This window comes from Bos indicus, chromosome 1, assembly GCF_029378745.1.
Source record: "Bos indicus isolate NIAB-ARS_2022 breed Sahiwal x Tharparkar chromosome 1, NIAB-ARS_B.indTharparkar_mat_pri_1.0, whole genome shotgun sequence".
Lineage (NCBI taxonomy): Eukaryota > Metazoa > Chordata > Mammalia > Artiodactyla > Bovidae > Bos > Bos indicus.
The window spans coordinates 130,979,147-130,994,114 of NC_091760.1; the positions used below are offsets into that span (position 1 = coordinate 130,979,147).

Consider the following 14,968-nt stretch of genomic DNA (forward strand, 5'->3'; position numbering starts at 1 on the left):
TAAATTTAACCTTAGAACAGATGATTATACTGCTAGTAGATTTTTTTTTGTTTTAGAAAAGTATTACTAGGTGAACAAAAAGCTCAGAAGGAAAGATTGCAGTAAATAATCATTAAATTTGTATTTAAATTAGCAGGACAGTTTCTTTCTGTTTTGAAATGTTCTATGTCCATTCAGATGTAAGAATCCTAAGTCAGAAATTCAGTATAAATTGTGCTTTTTTTTTTTTTAAGCATTATCCACAAATTGGAAGAACATGAGGAATTTTTCCCAGCATTTCAGGCATTTACTAATGATCTACTCAAAATCTTAGGTAAGATTTTTGTCGGAGGTGGTTAAATATTGAGTCTTAGGCTATCATTGGGTTTGAGGAAAGAGTGTTTAGTCACTGTATTAGTATTTTTACCTAGAGTGGTAGAAAGTGTCTGGAAACCACTAGTAGTAGTGAAAACAAACTTCTGACTTGCAGTTAAAGTTGGTTGGGGTTAATCTACAGAACAGAGAAGGACATATTCTTTAAGGAGCTGAACCTTTGTTTTAGGACTTTAAAATGAGAAATGACATTATTCTGGCTAGGCCCACTCCAACCCTGACTGTCATTGGCTAATGAGAAATGTCTGTAGAATTTATGATCTTGATAGGTGTGTTTTTAATTTTTCTTCTTCCTCCTCCTCCTCTTCTTTTCTTTTTTTAAAAAAAGATAGTTCCTACCTACTCTTTTCTTAAAATTTAATTTCCTCAGATGATGAAAAATAATACAACGTAAACATCTGTAGAAAGGAGATGAATTTATAAGTTTGTGGAAGGGAAGAGATACATTTACACTCTTGGTCAGATTGAGGGCTTTAAGGGAAAAAAAATGTAATTAGGAATCATAGCCAAAATAAAAACCCACATCTTTTACTTTAAGTGTGATTTATGGCTATAAAAATATTATGATTATGATTATGGCTATAAAAATAATTAATCTTACCATTAAGAACACTTTTTAGGGAATTCCTGGTGGTCCACTGGCTAGGAAAGATTCCCTAAACCCAACAAAACAAAATCACTTTTTAAAAATGTTACAGTGATTTATTTACTTCATTAATTCACTATGATTAATGAATTTTTTTTCTGTGTAGCTCATTTGAAGTTGAAAGTTTTTGTTTTGTTTTTTAAAGAATGACTCTGACATAGGAAATTAAATTAGAAGAGGAGATAAGGTTTGGCAGAAGATAAAGCAATGAGTAAGTTAAAATTTGGTAAGAAGATGAGTAAATGAAAGGCATATCTGACTGGAGTATATAGCCTAGTTGAACATAAATTTTGTGGCCAATTTTATGTAGACTGGAAGCAACGGAGACAGTGAATGTACTTTATTCATGTTCATATATTTGAAAAGATCATGGCAAGGGAAGACATAATTTGAAAGTTTAACTTGAGATATGAAAATGTAGAAATGTATTTATTGCCTTGTATCTCAAAGAGCTTTGTTTCCTGTAATATGATTTTACTTGCTTTGAGATAGCGATTAACAGTGTTTCTTGTCATTAACAAACATTTTACTAGGTGTGCTATTAACACTTATCTCATAATCCTTGTATAGAAACTTCTTCTCAGATATAATACTCAACATGGTTCATGTGGGACCATTTGCTTCAATATACATTGTTCATGTGCTGTTCAGTCACAGTTGAAATTCTGGAGTAAATATTAACATTTCAGAAATTAAATCTGTTTTGGCAAACATGACTATTTTTATTATTACTAGATGCAAGGTGGCTTAGTGATAAAGAATCCACCTACAGAAGAGATCCCTAAGTCCTTAGATGGAGGCCCAGGAAAGAGAAAGGGCCTCTCCTAGGGATTTCACCATGTAAGCTCACCCATATATTAGAAAGAGGCAGTAACATAATGTTATAAATATGGTGAGTAGTATCTGTTGTTAAGAGCACACTGCTAATGAGATTAATATCAGAGTCAGAAGATGCTTTTGCAGGTAGCTTTTTTGATCCCTGGGTCAGAAAGATCCCCTGGAGAAGGAAATGGCACCCCACTCCAGTATTCTTGCCTGGGAAATCCCATGGACAGAGGAGCCTTGAGGGCTACAGTCCATGGGGTCGCAGAGTCAGACACAGCTTAGCAACTAAACAACAAACAACAACAACAGATGTCATATTACACATCTAGAACTACAGAGTGGATTACTGAATATCAGGTAATGGAGAAGGACTTTCTTTTTTCTCGTGTAAGTGGTGTGATTAGTTGAGAAAATTCTCATATCAACCAAGGTCCTTCTCTGTGAGGTTTATTTATAAGGCAGATTTCTCTTCTAGGGAGAAAACAGGTGTGATTTTAGAATGCAGGTCATGGAATAACTTGATCTTTGTACCTTACTTACTACAGTGTAATTCTCAGCTGTAGATTTGCTCGTATTCTTTTCCTTTCTTTTATCATCTGTGTTCCTACAGAAGAGATCCCTAAGTCCTTAGATGGAGGCCCAGGAAAGAGAAAGGGCCTCTCCTAGGGATTTCACCATGTAAGCTCACCCATATATTAGAAAGAGGCAGTAACATAATGTTATAAATATGGTGAGTAGTATCTGTTGTTAAGAGCACACTGCTAATGAGATTAATATCAGAGTCAGAAGATGCTTTTGTAGGTAGCTTTTACAAACAAATGTCCTGTGAATCAGTGATACACTTTTAGAGAAAAATTTCATGTGCTTGAAAGCACTAGTGATGTTGCCTTTGTGTTTGAGGTTTGCCTTTGCCCAGAGTTATCATTTCATCTGAGCCTAACACTAGATGAAGCTACTGTTTTACTATTGTTTTTCTGTTACAGAAATTGATGACTTGGATGCCATTGTACCTGCAGTAAGGAAATTAAAAATACTTTCATACTGAAAACAAATCATTTTTACTGTGTAAATTGCATTCTTAACATCCTAAGTATTTTGTAGGATTGATCTTACTCTGAGACATGGGTTATAAAATGTATTTACCTCAAAATTTACCCCCTTCTTTCTATTGAGGCCTCCATCTGTATAGTTTTTATTGACTTTGAGATTCTTTTATAGAAAACAATTGCTAAGTTTAATTAATTAACTTTAGATCCTTGAATAATTCTTAAGCAGTTCTTGAGTACTTGAAATTTAAGATTGTTTTAAAGTACAGTGTGTGAATAAGAGAGAAACTCAGGGAGAGATAATGCAAGTACTAGAAAGGTTGCATTTAAGTTCAGAGTTTACTGACCTTTTTGGTTCTAGGAACAAGGAATGTCAATGTCTGTCTTTTTTTTTTTTTTTTTTAATGTCTGTCTTTAGTCCAGCCAGCAGGAAGCTATTGCTTTCCTGGCAAGGAAATGGCACATTCTATTAAGATATCCCTCATGACACTTGTACTTTCAGAGCAGAAGGAACAAAAGGAAGAAGGAAAAAAAATTTTCCTATGAGGGTAGAAAAGAATTATGAGGTACAATAGATGAGTAGGTCTAAGTCTCTCCTTTAAAAAAGTGTCTTTTTTACTATCTTCATGTGATGTACCTTTTATAAGGGCATGAAATCTTAAATAAAATTTTGTAAAGAATCTCCAAATGATATTTTACATGTTTCAATGTCATTCTCCCAAATCTTCCCACCCTCTCCCTCTCCCACAGAGTCCATAAGACTGTTCTATATATCAGTGTCTCTTTTGCTGTCTCGTACACAGGGTTATTGTTACCATCTTTCTAAATTCCATATATATGCGTTAGTATACTGTATTTATGTTTTTCCTTTTGGCTTACTTCACTCTGTATAATAGGCTCCAGTTTCATCCACCTCATTAGAACTGATTCAAATGTATTCTTTTTCATGGCTGAGTAATACTCCATTGTGTATATGTACCACAGCTTTCTTATCCATTCATTTTGATATTTGGCAAAACTAATACAATTATGTAAAATTTAAAAATAAAATAAAATTTAAAAAAAAATCTCCAAATGTAAGTGTTCTCAGTGACTTATTTGTATTCCTCATAATGAGTCATATTCTCTTACTAGTCTGAGGCTTCCTTGGGCAACTGGTTCACCCTTGCTGCATTTTTTGTAAGAGTAGCTTTCTTGCCACTTTCTACATATTCTCTGTTATTCATTCTGATTTTCTTAAAGGATAACTGTTCTGCTTCACATCTGTGAGTACAGGTCACTTTGGGTTGCTGCTGCTCCCTTACTCCCTACCCCGACTTTTATAACTTCTCAGCTATTCTTGTTCATTGTCATATAGAATATTGTAAAGACTTCCAGGAAGCAGCATAGTGGAATGCAGAGAATAAATGTCAAAATATAAGCACCTAGATCCTTAGTGTGGTGACCATAGAGATTAGAAGTTAAGGTAATATCTTAGGTTTTTTTAGATTTAAAATTCTTTGTTTGCCTGCAATTACATTTCTTAACACTAGCCCGCAATTTGTGAAAGAACTTGTGTCTTTGAGGGTTGAGTAGAAAAAGTATTTGGATATTCAGTAGTATAAATGCTCTTAGTTAATTAGATTACTCCAAGAAATTGTTGTGAGCCAGTTTGGAAATCCAGTGACTTTTGAAAGGAAGAAATATAATTTTTTTAATTGCAGCATAGTTGATTTACAATTGTGTTAGTTTCTGGTGTAAAATGATTCAGTTTTGTGTGTGTGTGTGTGTATCACATTTTCTTTTTCATGTTCTTTCCCATTATGGTTTATTATGGGCTTCCCTGGTAGCTCAGATGGTAAAGAATCTGCCTGCAGTGTGGGAGACCTGGGTTTGATCTCTGGATTGGGAGGATTCCCTGGAGGAGGGCATGGCAACCCACTCCAGTATTCTTGCCTGGAGAATCCACCAGGACAAAGAAGCCTGGAAGACTACAATTCATGGGGTTGCAAAGAGTTGGACGTGAGTGTTTACAATTATAATAGTTTATTTTATTGTAAAAGTTTATGTAATTTACAATTACAATAGTTGATTTACAGTTGTGTTAGTTTCTGGTATAGCAGAATGATTCAGTTTTATGTGTGTGTGTGTGTATGTGTATACACACATTCTTTTTCATATTCTTTTCCGTTATGATTTACTATAGGACACCAAATATAGTTTCTGTGCTATACAGTAGGACCTTGTGTATCTGTTTTATATATAGTAGTTTGTATCTGCTAATCCCAAACTCTTAGTTTATCCTTTCCCTACTCCCTTTTCCCTCTGGTAACCATGAGTTTGTTTTCTGTATCTGTAAGTCTGTTTCATAAGTAAGTTATTTATGTCATATTTTAGAGTTCACATACAAGTGATGTCATATGGTATTTGTCTTTATTTTTCTGACTTACTTCACTTAGTATGATAGTCTCTAGGTCTCTCCATGTTGCTACAAATGGCATTATTTAATTCTTTTTTATGGCTGAGCAATATTCCATTGTATATATGTACCACATCTCTATGTGTTCCTCTGTTGGTGGGCATTTAGGTTGCTTCCATGTCTTGGCTATTATAAATAGTGCTGAATATAGATAAATAGTTATTTATTTATATTTAAATAAATAAATGAATAAATTTATTATAATATAAATCTATTTATTTATAATATATCTAAATTATAAATAGTATGAACATTGGGATGCATGTATCATTTTGAATTATCATTTTCTCTATATGTATATGCCCAGGAGTGGACTTGCTGGATCATATGGCAACTCTAATCTTAGTTTTTTAAGGAATCCCTATGCTGTTTTCCATAGCAGCTGCAGCAGTTTACATTCCCACCAACAGTGTAGGGAGTTCCCTTTTCTCCACATCCTCTCCAGCATTTGTTATTTGTAGACTTTTTAATGATGGCCATTCTGACTGGTGTGAGGTGGTACCTGACTGTAGTTTTGATTTGCATATAAGAAGTATAATTTAAAAATTACTTTGTCTGAATTTTGTCAGCTAGTTCAAGAGAGCCTGTGGTTAACTCTTAGTTTAAAACAGGAGTTTTAAAACTCTTCCTCAAAGGCCAAGGTGTTTTTCTGAGGGCCACTGAGAGGGATGGTGCCACTACTAGGAAGAATATTAGGCCCTCTCTATCTGATCTACTTTTATCCTGGCAGTTCTACTTTTATCCAGTTGTAATTATTTAAAATATAAGTACTGCAACCATTGCTTGGCTCTTGATTTTTTACCATTTTATGGATGTATAATTGACATATAATAAATTGTGCATAAAGTATTGTTGTTGTTCAGTCACTCAGTCATGTCTGACTCTTTGTGACCTCATGGACTGTAGCATGCCAGGCTTCCCTGTCCTTCACTGTCTTCCAGAGTTTGCGCAGATTCATGTCCATTGAGTTAGTGATGCCATCCAACCATCTTATCCTCTGTTGTCCTCTTCTCCTCCTGCCTTCAATCTTTTGCAGCATCAGGGTCTTTTCCAATAAGTCAGCTCTTCACATCAGATGGCCAAAGTATTGGAGGTTCAGCTTCAGCATTAATCCTTCAATGAATATTCAGAGTTGATTTCCTTCAGGATTGACTGGTTTGATCTCCTTGCAGTCCAAGGGACTGTCAGGAGTCTTCTCCAACATGACAGTTCAAAAGTATCAATTCTTTAGTGCTCAACCTTCTTTATAGTCCAACTCACATCCATACATAACTACTGGAAAAAACATAGCTTTGACTAGACGGACCTTTGTCAGCAAAGCAATATTTCTGCTTTTTAATATGCTGTCTAGGTTAGTCATAGCTTTTCTTCCAAGGAGCAAGTGTCTTTTAATTTCATGGCTGGAGTGATTTTAGAGCCCAAGAAAATAAAATCTGTCACTGTTACAATTTGATAAATCCTGATATACATATACATCTGTGAAACCATCAAAATAATATATCTATTGTTCCAAGAGTTATTTCTTTGCCCTTCATGACCCCTCCCTATTCCTATCTCTAGGCAATAGCTGATCTGCTTTCCATCACTATAGACTAGTTTACATGTGACAGGATTTTATATAAATGGAATCATACCATATGTTCTCATTTTGTCTGGCTTCTTCCACTCAGCATAATTAATTTGTGATTTTTTTGCATGTTGTTGCATTTATTAACTGTCCATTCTTCTTTATTGCTGTGTAGTATTCCATTGTATAAAGATACCACAATTTGTCTATCCATTCATCTGTTGATGGAAATTTAGGTTATTTCCAGTTTTTGACTGCTACAAATTTCGTAGTAGTGTTCAGGTCTTCATATGGACATATACCTGATATTCATTGACTTGAAAACTGTCCTATTTTTGTTTGATTGATACAGGTGGAAGTGTAAATTTGCTTTCTGCTCATCCTGGTTAAAAGTAAAGTGTCTGAAAACATGTAATGTTTCTTATGTTGTCTTTTTTTTTTTTTAAGTTGCATGGTACTGTAGTCAGAGAACATGGTCTTTTGGTATTGGATCTTTGGAATTCATTGAGATTTTCTTTATGACTTTATTGTGATGAATTTCCACATATTCCACATGTGCTTTAAAAAGTCTAATCTCTAATATATATGTAGTGTTATTAATATACTGTTTAAATCAACTTCATTCCTATCATTTTTTTTTGTCTACTTGGTTTATGGAAAATTCTGAAATCCCTGAATTTGTCAAATTTTGTTTTTTCATAAGTACTTTAAAAAGTACTTATGGCCTGTTTTATAAGTACTTATAAATTCATAGTCAATAATATCTTCTTGATTAATATCTCTTCATTGCTATACATGCTTTTACCTTGAATGTAGTTTTGTCCTTTTAGTTAATAGTTGCTGGATATTCTTTTCCTTTTTTTCTTCTTATTTTACTAATCTCTTTTTATATGTTATAAAATTCAACACATATGCTAAGTATGGTTTAAAAACCATAAATTTCAAGTATAATAAATGATTATAAAGTGAACACTCATGCAACATCCAAAAAATAGAACATCACCAGCACTCCAAAAGGCCTTCCCCACACACCATATGTGTCTTCCCCAAAGAGATAATCATTAGCTTGGCTTCTGTTAATCATTTACTTGTTTTTTCTTTTTTTTTTTTTAAATAGTTTTGCCAGTTTTGTGTGTATGCCTAAACCAAGATAGTTGAGTTTTGCCAGTTTTGAGCTTTATAAAAATAGGATCATGCTGTATGTTCTTCTTAATTCTTTTGTTCAACATCATGTTTGTACTATTCATCTATATTGTTTTATGTAGGTCCAGGTCATTTGTTTTCATTGGTGTCTAGTATTCTTCTATGAATGTTCCATAATCCATTTGTTTGTTGTTCTAGGGATTGGCATTTGGGTTGCTTCCAGTTCTTGGCTATTGTGAGCTACTGCTGTGAACATTCTTGTACATGTATTCTTGTTCACTTGTGTGCAGGTTTTCTAGAATCTAAGAGGCAAAATTGCTGGGTCCTAGAGGAAAACACCGGAGAAGGCAATGGCAACCCACTCCAGTACTCTTGCCTGGAAAATCCATGGACGCAGGAGCCTGGTAGGCTGCAGTCCATGGGGTTGCTAGGAGTCGGACACGATTGAGCGACTTCACTTTCACTTTTCACTTTCATGCATTGGAGAAGGAAATGGCAACCCATTCCAGTGTTCTTGCCTAGAGAATCCCAGGGATGGGGGAGCCTGGTGGGCTGCCGTCTGGGGTCGCACAGAGTTGGACACGACTGAAGTGACTTAGCAGCAGCAGCAGAAAACACATCTAATGATGTGAATGGATTCTCTGGGTTTGTATAGTGTTTGACTTTGATAGATCATATGTATTTTAACTTTAGAAGAAAATGCCAAACTGTTTCCAGAGTAGTTGTACCAATTTATATTCCCACCATTAATGTATGAAGCATCCCCAGTTTTCCATATTTGACCAACTTTTGGTAAGTCAATTTTTTTTTTTTTTTTTTTGCCAGGATAATATGTAGAGCTCTTAATGTGACTTTAATGTTTATTTTCCTGATTACTAATGAAGTTAAACATCTTTTCCTTTGTTTTTTTTAGTTTGTAGTTTATTTTTGAAGTGCTTATATGTGTTTTGGTGTTTTTTTCTGTTGGACAGTCTATCTTCCTATTGATTTGTAAGAGTTATTTACATATTCTAGACATGAACCATTTGATGGTTTACACATGTTGTGAATGCCTTCTTCCATTCTGTTTCCACTTTCCATTTTCCTCTAGGATTCTTTCCTCGGCAGTCAAGAATCCTGCAAAGCAGGAGGCCCCGGTTCAATTCCTGAGTTAGGAAGATCCATGGGAGAAGGGATAGGCTACCCTTTTCATGAACTGAAGAACTTAATTTTAATATAGAGAATATAGTTAAAGATGTAGAGATTTATAGTCAGTTCTCTTAGTGTCTTACGAAATCTTTCTCTAGTCACAAACTGTAAAGTTACTCTTCTGTGTTATCTTACAGCTGTATAGTTTTGCCTTTCACACTTAGTCTAATATACCTGGAGGTTTTTTTTTTTTTTAATGTGGTATAAGTAAAGGATTATTACCTTTTCTGTCATGGATACCCAGTTGTTTCAGCACTGTTTATTGAAAAATCTATTATTTCCCCTCTGATTGTAGTGTTTACTTCTGTCATATATTGAATATCTGTGAATGGGTCTGTTACTGGACTCTCTTCTATTCTTTTGGTCCATTTATCTCCCCCTCACTAGTATCCCACTGTCTTCATTATTTTAACTTTAAAATAAATTTTGGTATCCCACCCTTTGTATTTCCATGTGTACTGAGTCTGATTATTAAATTATACACACAGACACACACACTACATATTGAGATTTTTATTGAACTTTCATTAAACATAGGATCAGTGGGGAAAATCAGAATCTATAATGTTGGATCTTCAAACTCCTACTGTAGCATAGCTTTCCACTTGGTTAGGTTTATTTTAACATTCTGTAATAAAGTTTCATAATTTTCCTGTAGGGATTATTGCCAGATACATTCATAGTATCTGATCTTTATGCATTTATAAGTTGTCTTTTTAAAATTTCACTTTCCAACTGTTTCAGAAATAGAGAACTATAATTGATTTTTAAATATTTACTTTGTATTCAACATTCTTGCTGGAAACTCTGATTAACTCTAGCAGTATATCTTTAGATTATTTTGGATTTTCATACTTATGATCATATCATTTGCATATAACAACAGTTTTGGTCAGATATACCTGTTTTTCCTTACCCAACTACATAGGCCACAATATAGGGCTGAGTAGAAGTGGTGATAGGAATCAACCCTTTCTTGTTGCAGATTTCAAAAGGAAATCTTTTAATGCTTCACCGTTAAGCATGATGTTGGGCTTCCCTGGTAGCTCGGCTGGTAAAGAATCCGCCTGCAAAGCAGGAGGCCCCAGTTCAATTCCTGGGTTGGGAAGATTCATGGGAGAAGGGATAGGCTACCCACTCCAGTATTCTTGGGCTTCCCTGGTGGCCCAGATGGTAAAGAATCTGCCTGCAGTGTCGGAGACCTGGGTTCGATCCCTGGGTTGGGAAGATCCCTGGAGACGGGAATGGATACCCATCCCCGTAATCTGGTCTGGAGAATTCCACGGACAGAGGAGCCTGGCAGGCTACAGACCATGGGGTCCCAAAGAGTCGGACATGACTGAACAACTTTCACTTGGTACCATTACTATAAACAGAAGTCTAAACTACCCTTGGGTTTGTCATTTTCATCCTTTTACTTTCAACACTTCTGTGTATTTGGAGAGAACCTCTTGTAAATAGCATATTTTTAATTTTCACGGAATTTGACATAATAAGTTTTAATAGTGCCTTTACTATGATTGTGGCTCAGCTGGTAAAGAATCTGCCTGCAATGTGGGAGATCTGGGTTCAGTCCCTAGGTTGGGAAGATCCCCTGGAGAAGGGAGTGGCTACCTACTTCCAGTATTCTGGCCTAGAGAATTCCATGGACCATATACTCCATGGGTCACAAAGAATTGGACATGACTGAGTGACTTTCACTTCACTTACTATGATTACAAGTATATTTAGAAGTCTTTTGCCTATCTTTTGTTTTTTTTTTTAATCATATTTTTCAATGCTACTTTTTTCTTCTTTCCTATTTTTTTGGAGCAGTGTTGAATTTTTATTCTTCACTACTGATTTGGAAGTTTTATATTTCAACTCTATTGATTTTTCTATTGTTACTCTATATTATTGGTTATCTTAAAAATTTTAATACACACTTAAGTCAAGGTCAGGTCAGAAGACAAAAACTACATTGCACAGGTAGCCTAACAGGAAACATTTAAAATAAGAATTGCTGACTAGTAAAAGTAGTTAACTGCTAAAAGGAAACAAAAGAGGACTCTAAGGAGTATGCAGTAGTGACTTGAGAAAGCAGATACCACCCCCAGGGATAAAGGAGAGTGAACAAGAAACGAACTTAAGAGTGCCTTCCCACGAGGCTGATATTTAAACCTCTGAGTAGAGGTCTGGCTGCCACAGGAACAGGCAACCCACTTGTGGCAAATAAACTTGCCAGAGGGTGTTGGATGGTGCTGAACCATGAAGACTGTGTTTATGGTTGCAGGGCCCAAGGGCATGAGCCAAGAGTAAACTGTGGCAGGTGCTTAGGTAACAGAGAACAGCCTCACACGACAGTCAGCTAGCTGCCATGGATAAGGGCACCTCAGTAAAGGAAGAAAAACCCCCTTCTTCCCACTCGGGCCTTGCAGTGTCCTCAATTGATAAGCCTAACATCAAGACCCCTGGCAGAGGGGAGGAGGCTGTGTTATTTCTAATATCAAAGCAGGGCCAAGATGGGTTGATTTGGAGCTGAAAGGTAACTAGTAACTGCCACATACAAAGCTATATTTTAAAATATAAAACTCCTTAGTGCTAAGTGCTAAGTCGCTTCAGTTGTGTCCGACTCTGTGTGACCCCATAGACGGCAGCCCACCAGGCTCCCCCGTCCCTGGGATTCTCCAGGCAAGAACACTGGAGTGGGTTGCCATTTCCTTCTCCAATGCACGAAAGTGAAAAGTGAAAGTGAAGTCGCTCAGTCATGACCAACTCCTAGCGACCCCATGGACTGCAGCCTACCAGGCTCCTCTGTCCATGGGATTTTCCAGGCAAGAGTACTGGAGTGGGGTGCAAAACTCCTTAGCTTCTTAAATAAGGACTTGAATACTTTTAACATTCCTCTGAACCAGCTTCAAGGCTCTTAGATGTCAGTACTAGCCCAGTTTTGCAGACATTTTAGGTTGCTTGCTTCCTTGTTTAAAACAGTCAAGACTTATTTAGGTTTACCTTACTCTCTGTTGTTTTCCACAAGCCATTCCTGCTTTATGTTACATTTTGTTTCTTGCTGAAATACATCCAGTGGCCATTTTTCAATTTGGTATTCCCATGTGCTTCATACTAAAAAAAAATTTTTTTTTTTTTTGCCTGTGAGCTTTCTTTTAGTGGGAATATCTGCTGTGGTGGTTCCACGTGTGTCCTAGATGGGAATCACAACCCTAGGGGCAATTTTGTGGTTGCCCCAGTCAGGGCTTGACATGGTTCCAGGTTCTAAACCCATCTTCACATTAGTTTCGAGGTTTCCAAACTAAATCAGTTGTGTGTAACTTCAGACTCCATGTTCCCGATAGGAGAGAGTAGTTGATTATTTCCACCCATTGCTGACAACCAGTTCCTTGTCCTCATTCTCAGCCAAGGTGTTTTGTGAGGACAAAACTTTCCAGGCTCCACATCCCTTACATAGTAGCTTTACCTTTTATCCGGTGTGCTAAAATTCTGGTTCTCTTCAAAACACCCTCTTCAGTTCCTATATGCTACTTTAGATTTTCTCTTTGAACTATCATTGGAACTTAACCTGTGTTACTTTTTAGTCATTCATGTTTAAAATCATGCTTAAAATTTATGGTTTAATTAGGTTTTCTGTGTGTTTGGACTAGAGGAAGGATAGGTTTTCACTTGTCTGTGTTGTCTGCCATTTTGCTCAAGTAGTTGCTTTAGGGTTGCTAATATTCAGGAAATGATATATGATACATTCCATTTATTCCTCTGGTACTTTATCGTTTCAAGGAACTTGTCTGTTTAGTGAACATTACAATGCTGCTGTGAGGTAGATAGGACAGGCATCAATTGTCCTATTTTATAATGAGAACTTGTCACTCAAAACAGCAAAAACAAATTTTATTACACATCTGCCATGTACTTAGCATGGATGTACTAAGTCTTGTACTTAGTCTTGGATGATGGGGGTAAAAATTCAAGTAACTTGAGGTTAATTAGAAAGTAAACAGAAGCATCAAATACCAAACACAATACAGATAGTTTCTTAGCATATGACTTTAGTAGATATTTAATAAACATTTTTTAAAATTAAAGGCAGGGAATTTTTAAAATGAAAAATGTAGAATGTTGATAGTAGATGCTGTAGGTTGGGGGAGAGGTCCTTTCAGTGTGCACTGGCTCAATGGAGGAGCTAGGTTTGACACAGGCCTCTAAGAGGTGAGTAGGATTAGTAAGCAGGATATATTTGGATAGTTCTGGAACAGAGCATCTGCACATGAATAAGGCAGCCAAAAACTGGAGACCTGATTGTTTTCAGTCTAAAGTACAAGGAGTGGGCTTGAATTTTGTAGAAAACAGGAAAGAGATCATTTATAAGTGAGAGTAACCTGACAGAAACTTTGTTTTAAGATGTTACCATTCTTTAGAAAAGCGGCAGTGAGAGCAGTGGTGGGAGAGGAAGCAAGGGCAGGGGTGCTGCCTGAGCGGACAGGTGACAAGAAGACTTGACAGCAGCTCTAGGAACACGAGAAATGACAAGAATATTTGGTTTTATAAAGTCTGAAATGCAAAAGAGGCACTTGTTTAAATATACAGTTTACATAATTGGTTTTTAATGTTGTGTAGGTGAATCAGCCCTCAGAAAAGTGGAACAGAATTCCCAAACCTATCTAAGAGAGATACAGAAAGCCCCTGTTCTCGCTGGCACTCCAGTCTCTAGTGCTCTGCTATGGGAGTGCAGACAGGCCTGGGCTTGAAACTCTGTTTGCATTTTCTTAATAGAAATAATGCCACATGCTGGAGTTTGATTCCAGGCTATCCCACACTGAAGTACTTAACTCAAGGTATATAGGTATATCACTAACATGGTTGTCATCAGGAAAGTATGTTTTAGTTTCACAGCAGATACAGGAGCAAACCTCCAGAGAAGTACCAAAGGTGGCAGCCAGTAGAGCTTAGGTAGAGTTAGCTCTCAGAACTTTTGGGTGGGTCACTTTTTAGTCCCATAAAAAAACCTTCCTCCCTGCGTCAGTCCCTGCCCAGGAGTACTGACAGCTGCTCCACAAATGGACCTCCCTCATCTTCTGTGTCTAAGACAGGACACTTGGTGTAGACATTCATGCATGTCCTAAGTCAGTGAAAATTCACCACTGAGGTTCTGATCATTTGTTAGGCACAAATACCCCACTTCTTTTTGGATTTAAACAATTAAACCCAACCAAGAAAGAGTAGTTCTTGCTTTTACATGTGTTTACCGCTGCATAATACTATCCAGTCATGCAGTTATACTGCACACAAGAATGTGTGTATGTGTATATATATACACATATGTATGTGTATATATATACACCCACACATATGTGTATTTTCAAATTGCTATTGTGATTTAAATTATAAAATATACATATGTACATATTTAAAAAATAAAGATGTTGTTCATCATCAACTTCTAGGCTGTCCATCTGGAGTCAGCTCATACCTGTAAGACAGTTGGATTTGGACTTGTGTTAGTATTGGCGAGTGTGGTGTAGCAATATCAGGACAAGTGGCCTAGTCTGTCCTACTTGGGCCTATGGGACCAGCAGAACTCATCTCTGTAAGTTGACCAGCCAGGGTTAAGACTAGAGCTTACAGATAAGCTTACAGATAAGTTCTTTAGATAAGTGAAGTCTGTAAGCATTAAAGCCTTAAGTAAAAGTGATAATGTCCCCCTCCTTGATAAGATATTGAAGAGGGAAGAACTT

At 36.4% G+C, this 14,968-nt stretch overlaps 2 protein-coding genes across 17 annotated transcripts in view; one reads left to right on the forward strand and one right to left on the reverse strand.

Annotated features, from left to right (window-relative positions):
- CEP70 (centrosomal protein 70) overlaps nucleotides 1–9,691 on the forward strand; it is a 100,770-nt gene extending 91,079 nt beyond the window's left edge. For 14 of the 15 annotated variants that reach the window (XM_070794162.1, XM_070794158.1, XM_070794152.1 and 11 more), the window contains 3 exons: nucleotides 234–313; nucleotides 2,827–4,890; nucleotides 9,148–9,691. In XM_070794162.1, coding sequence (XP_070650263.1) covers nucleotides 234–313; nucleotides 2,827–2,888 — 142 coding nt within the window. In that variant the 3' untranslated portion in view covers nucleotides 2,889–4,890; nucleotides 9,148–9,691. Of the gene's footprint in view, nucleotides 1–233; nucleotides 314–1,163; nucleotides 4,891–9,147 lie in introns of those variants that run through there. The other variant, XM_070794151.1, reaches the window with a different exon arrangement.
- The window catches only part of ESYT3 (extended synaptotagmin 3), an 88,794-nt gene that overhangs the window by 19,894 nt on the left and 53,932 nt on the right, over nucleotides 1–14,968 (reverse strand). The window contains exon 23 of one of the 2 annotated variants that reach the window (XM_070794148.1): nucleotides 13,110–14,703. The exons of the other annotated variant lie outside the window; for it this stretch is intronic. Within the exon in view, the coding sequence (XP_070650249.1) occupies nucleotides 14,667–14,703 (37 nt within the window). The 3' untranslated portion in view covers nucleotides 13,110–14,666. Of the gene's footprint in view, nucleotides 1–13,109; nucleotides 14,704–14,968 lie in introns of those variants that run through there. 2 annotated transcript variants of the gene reach the window in all.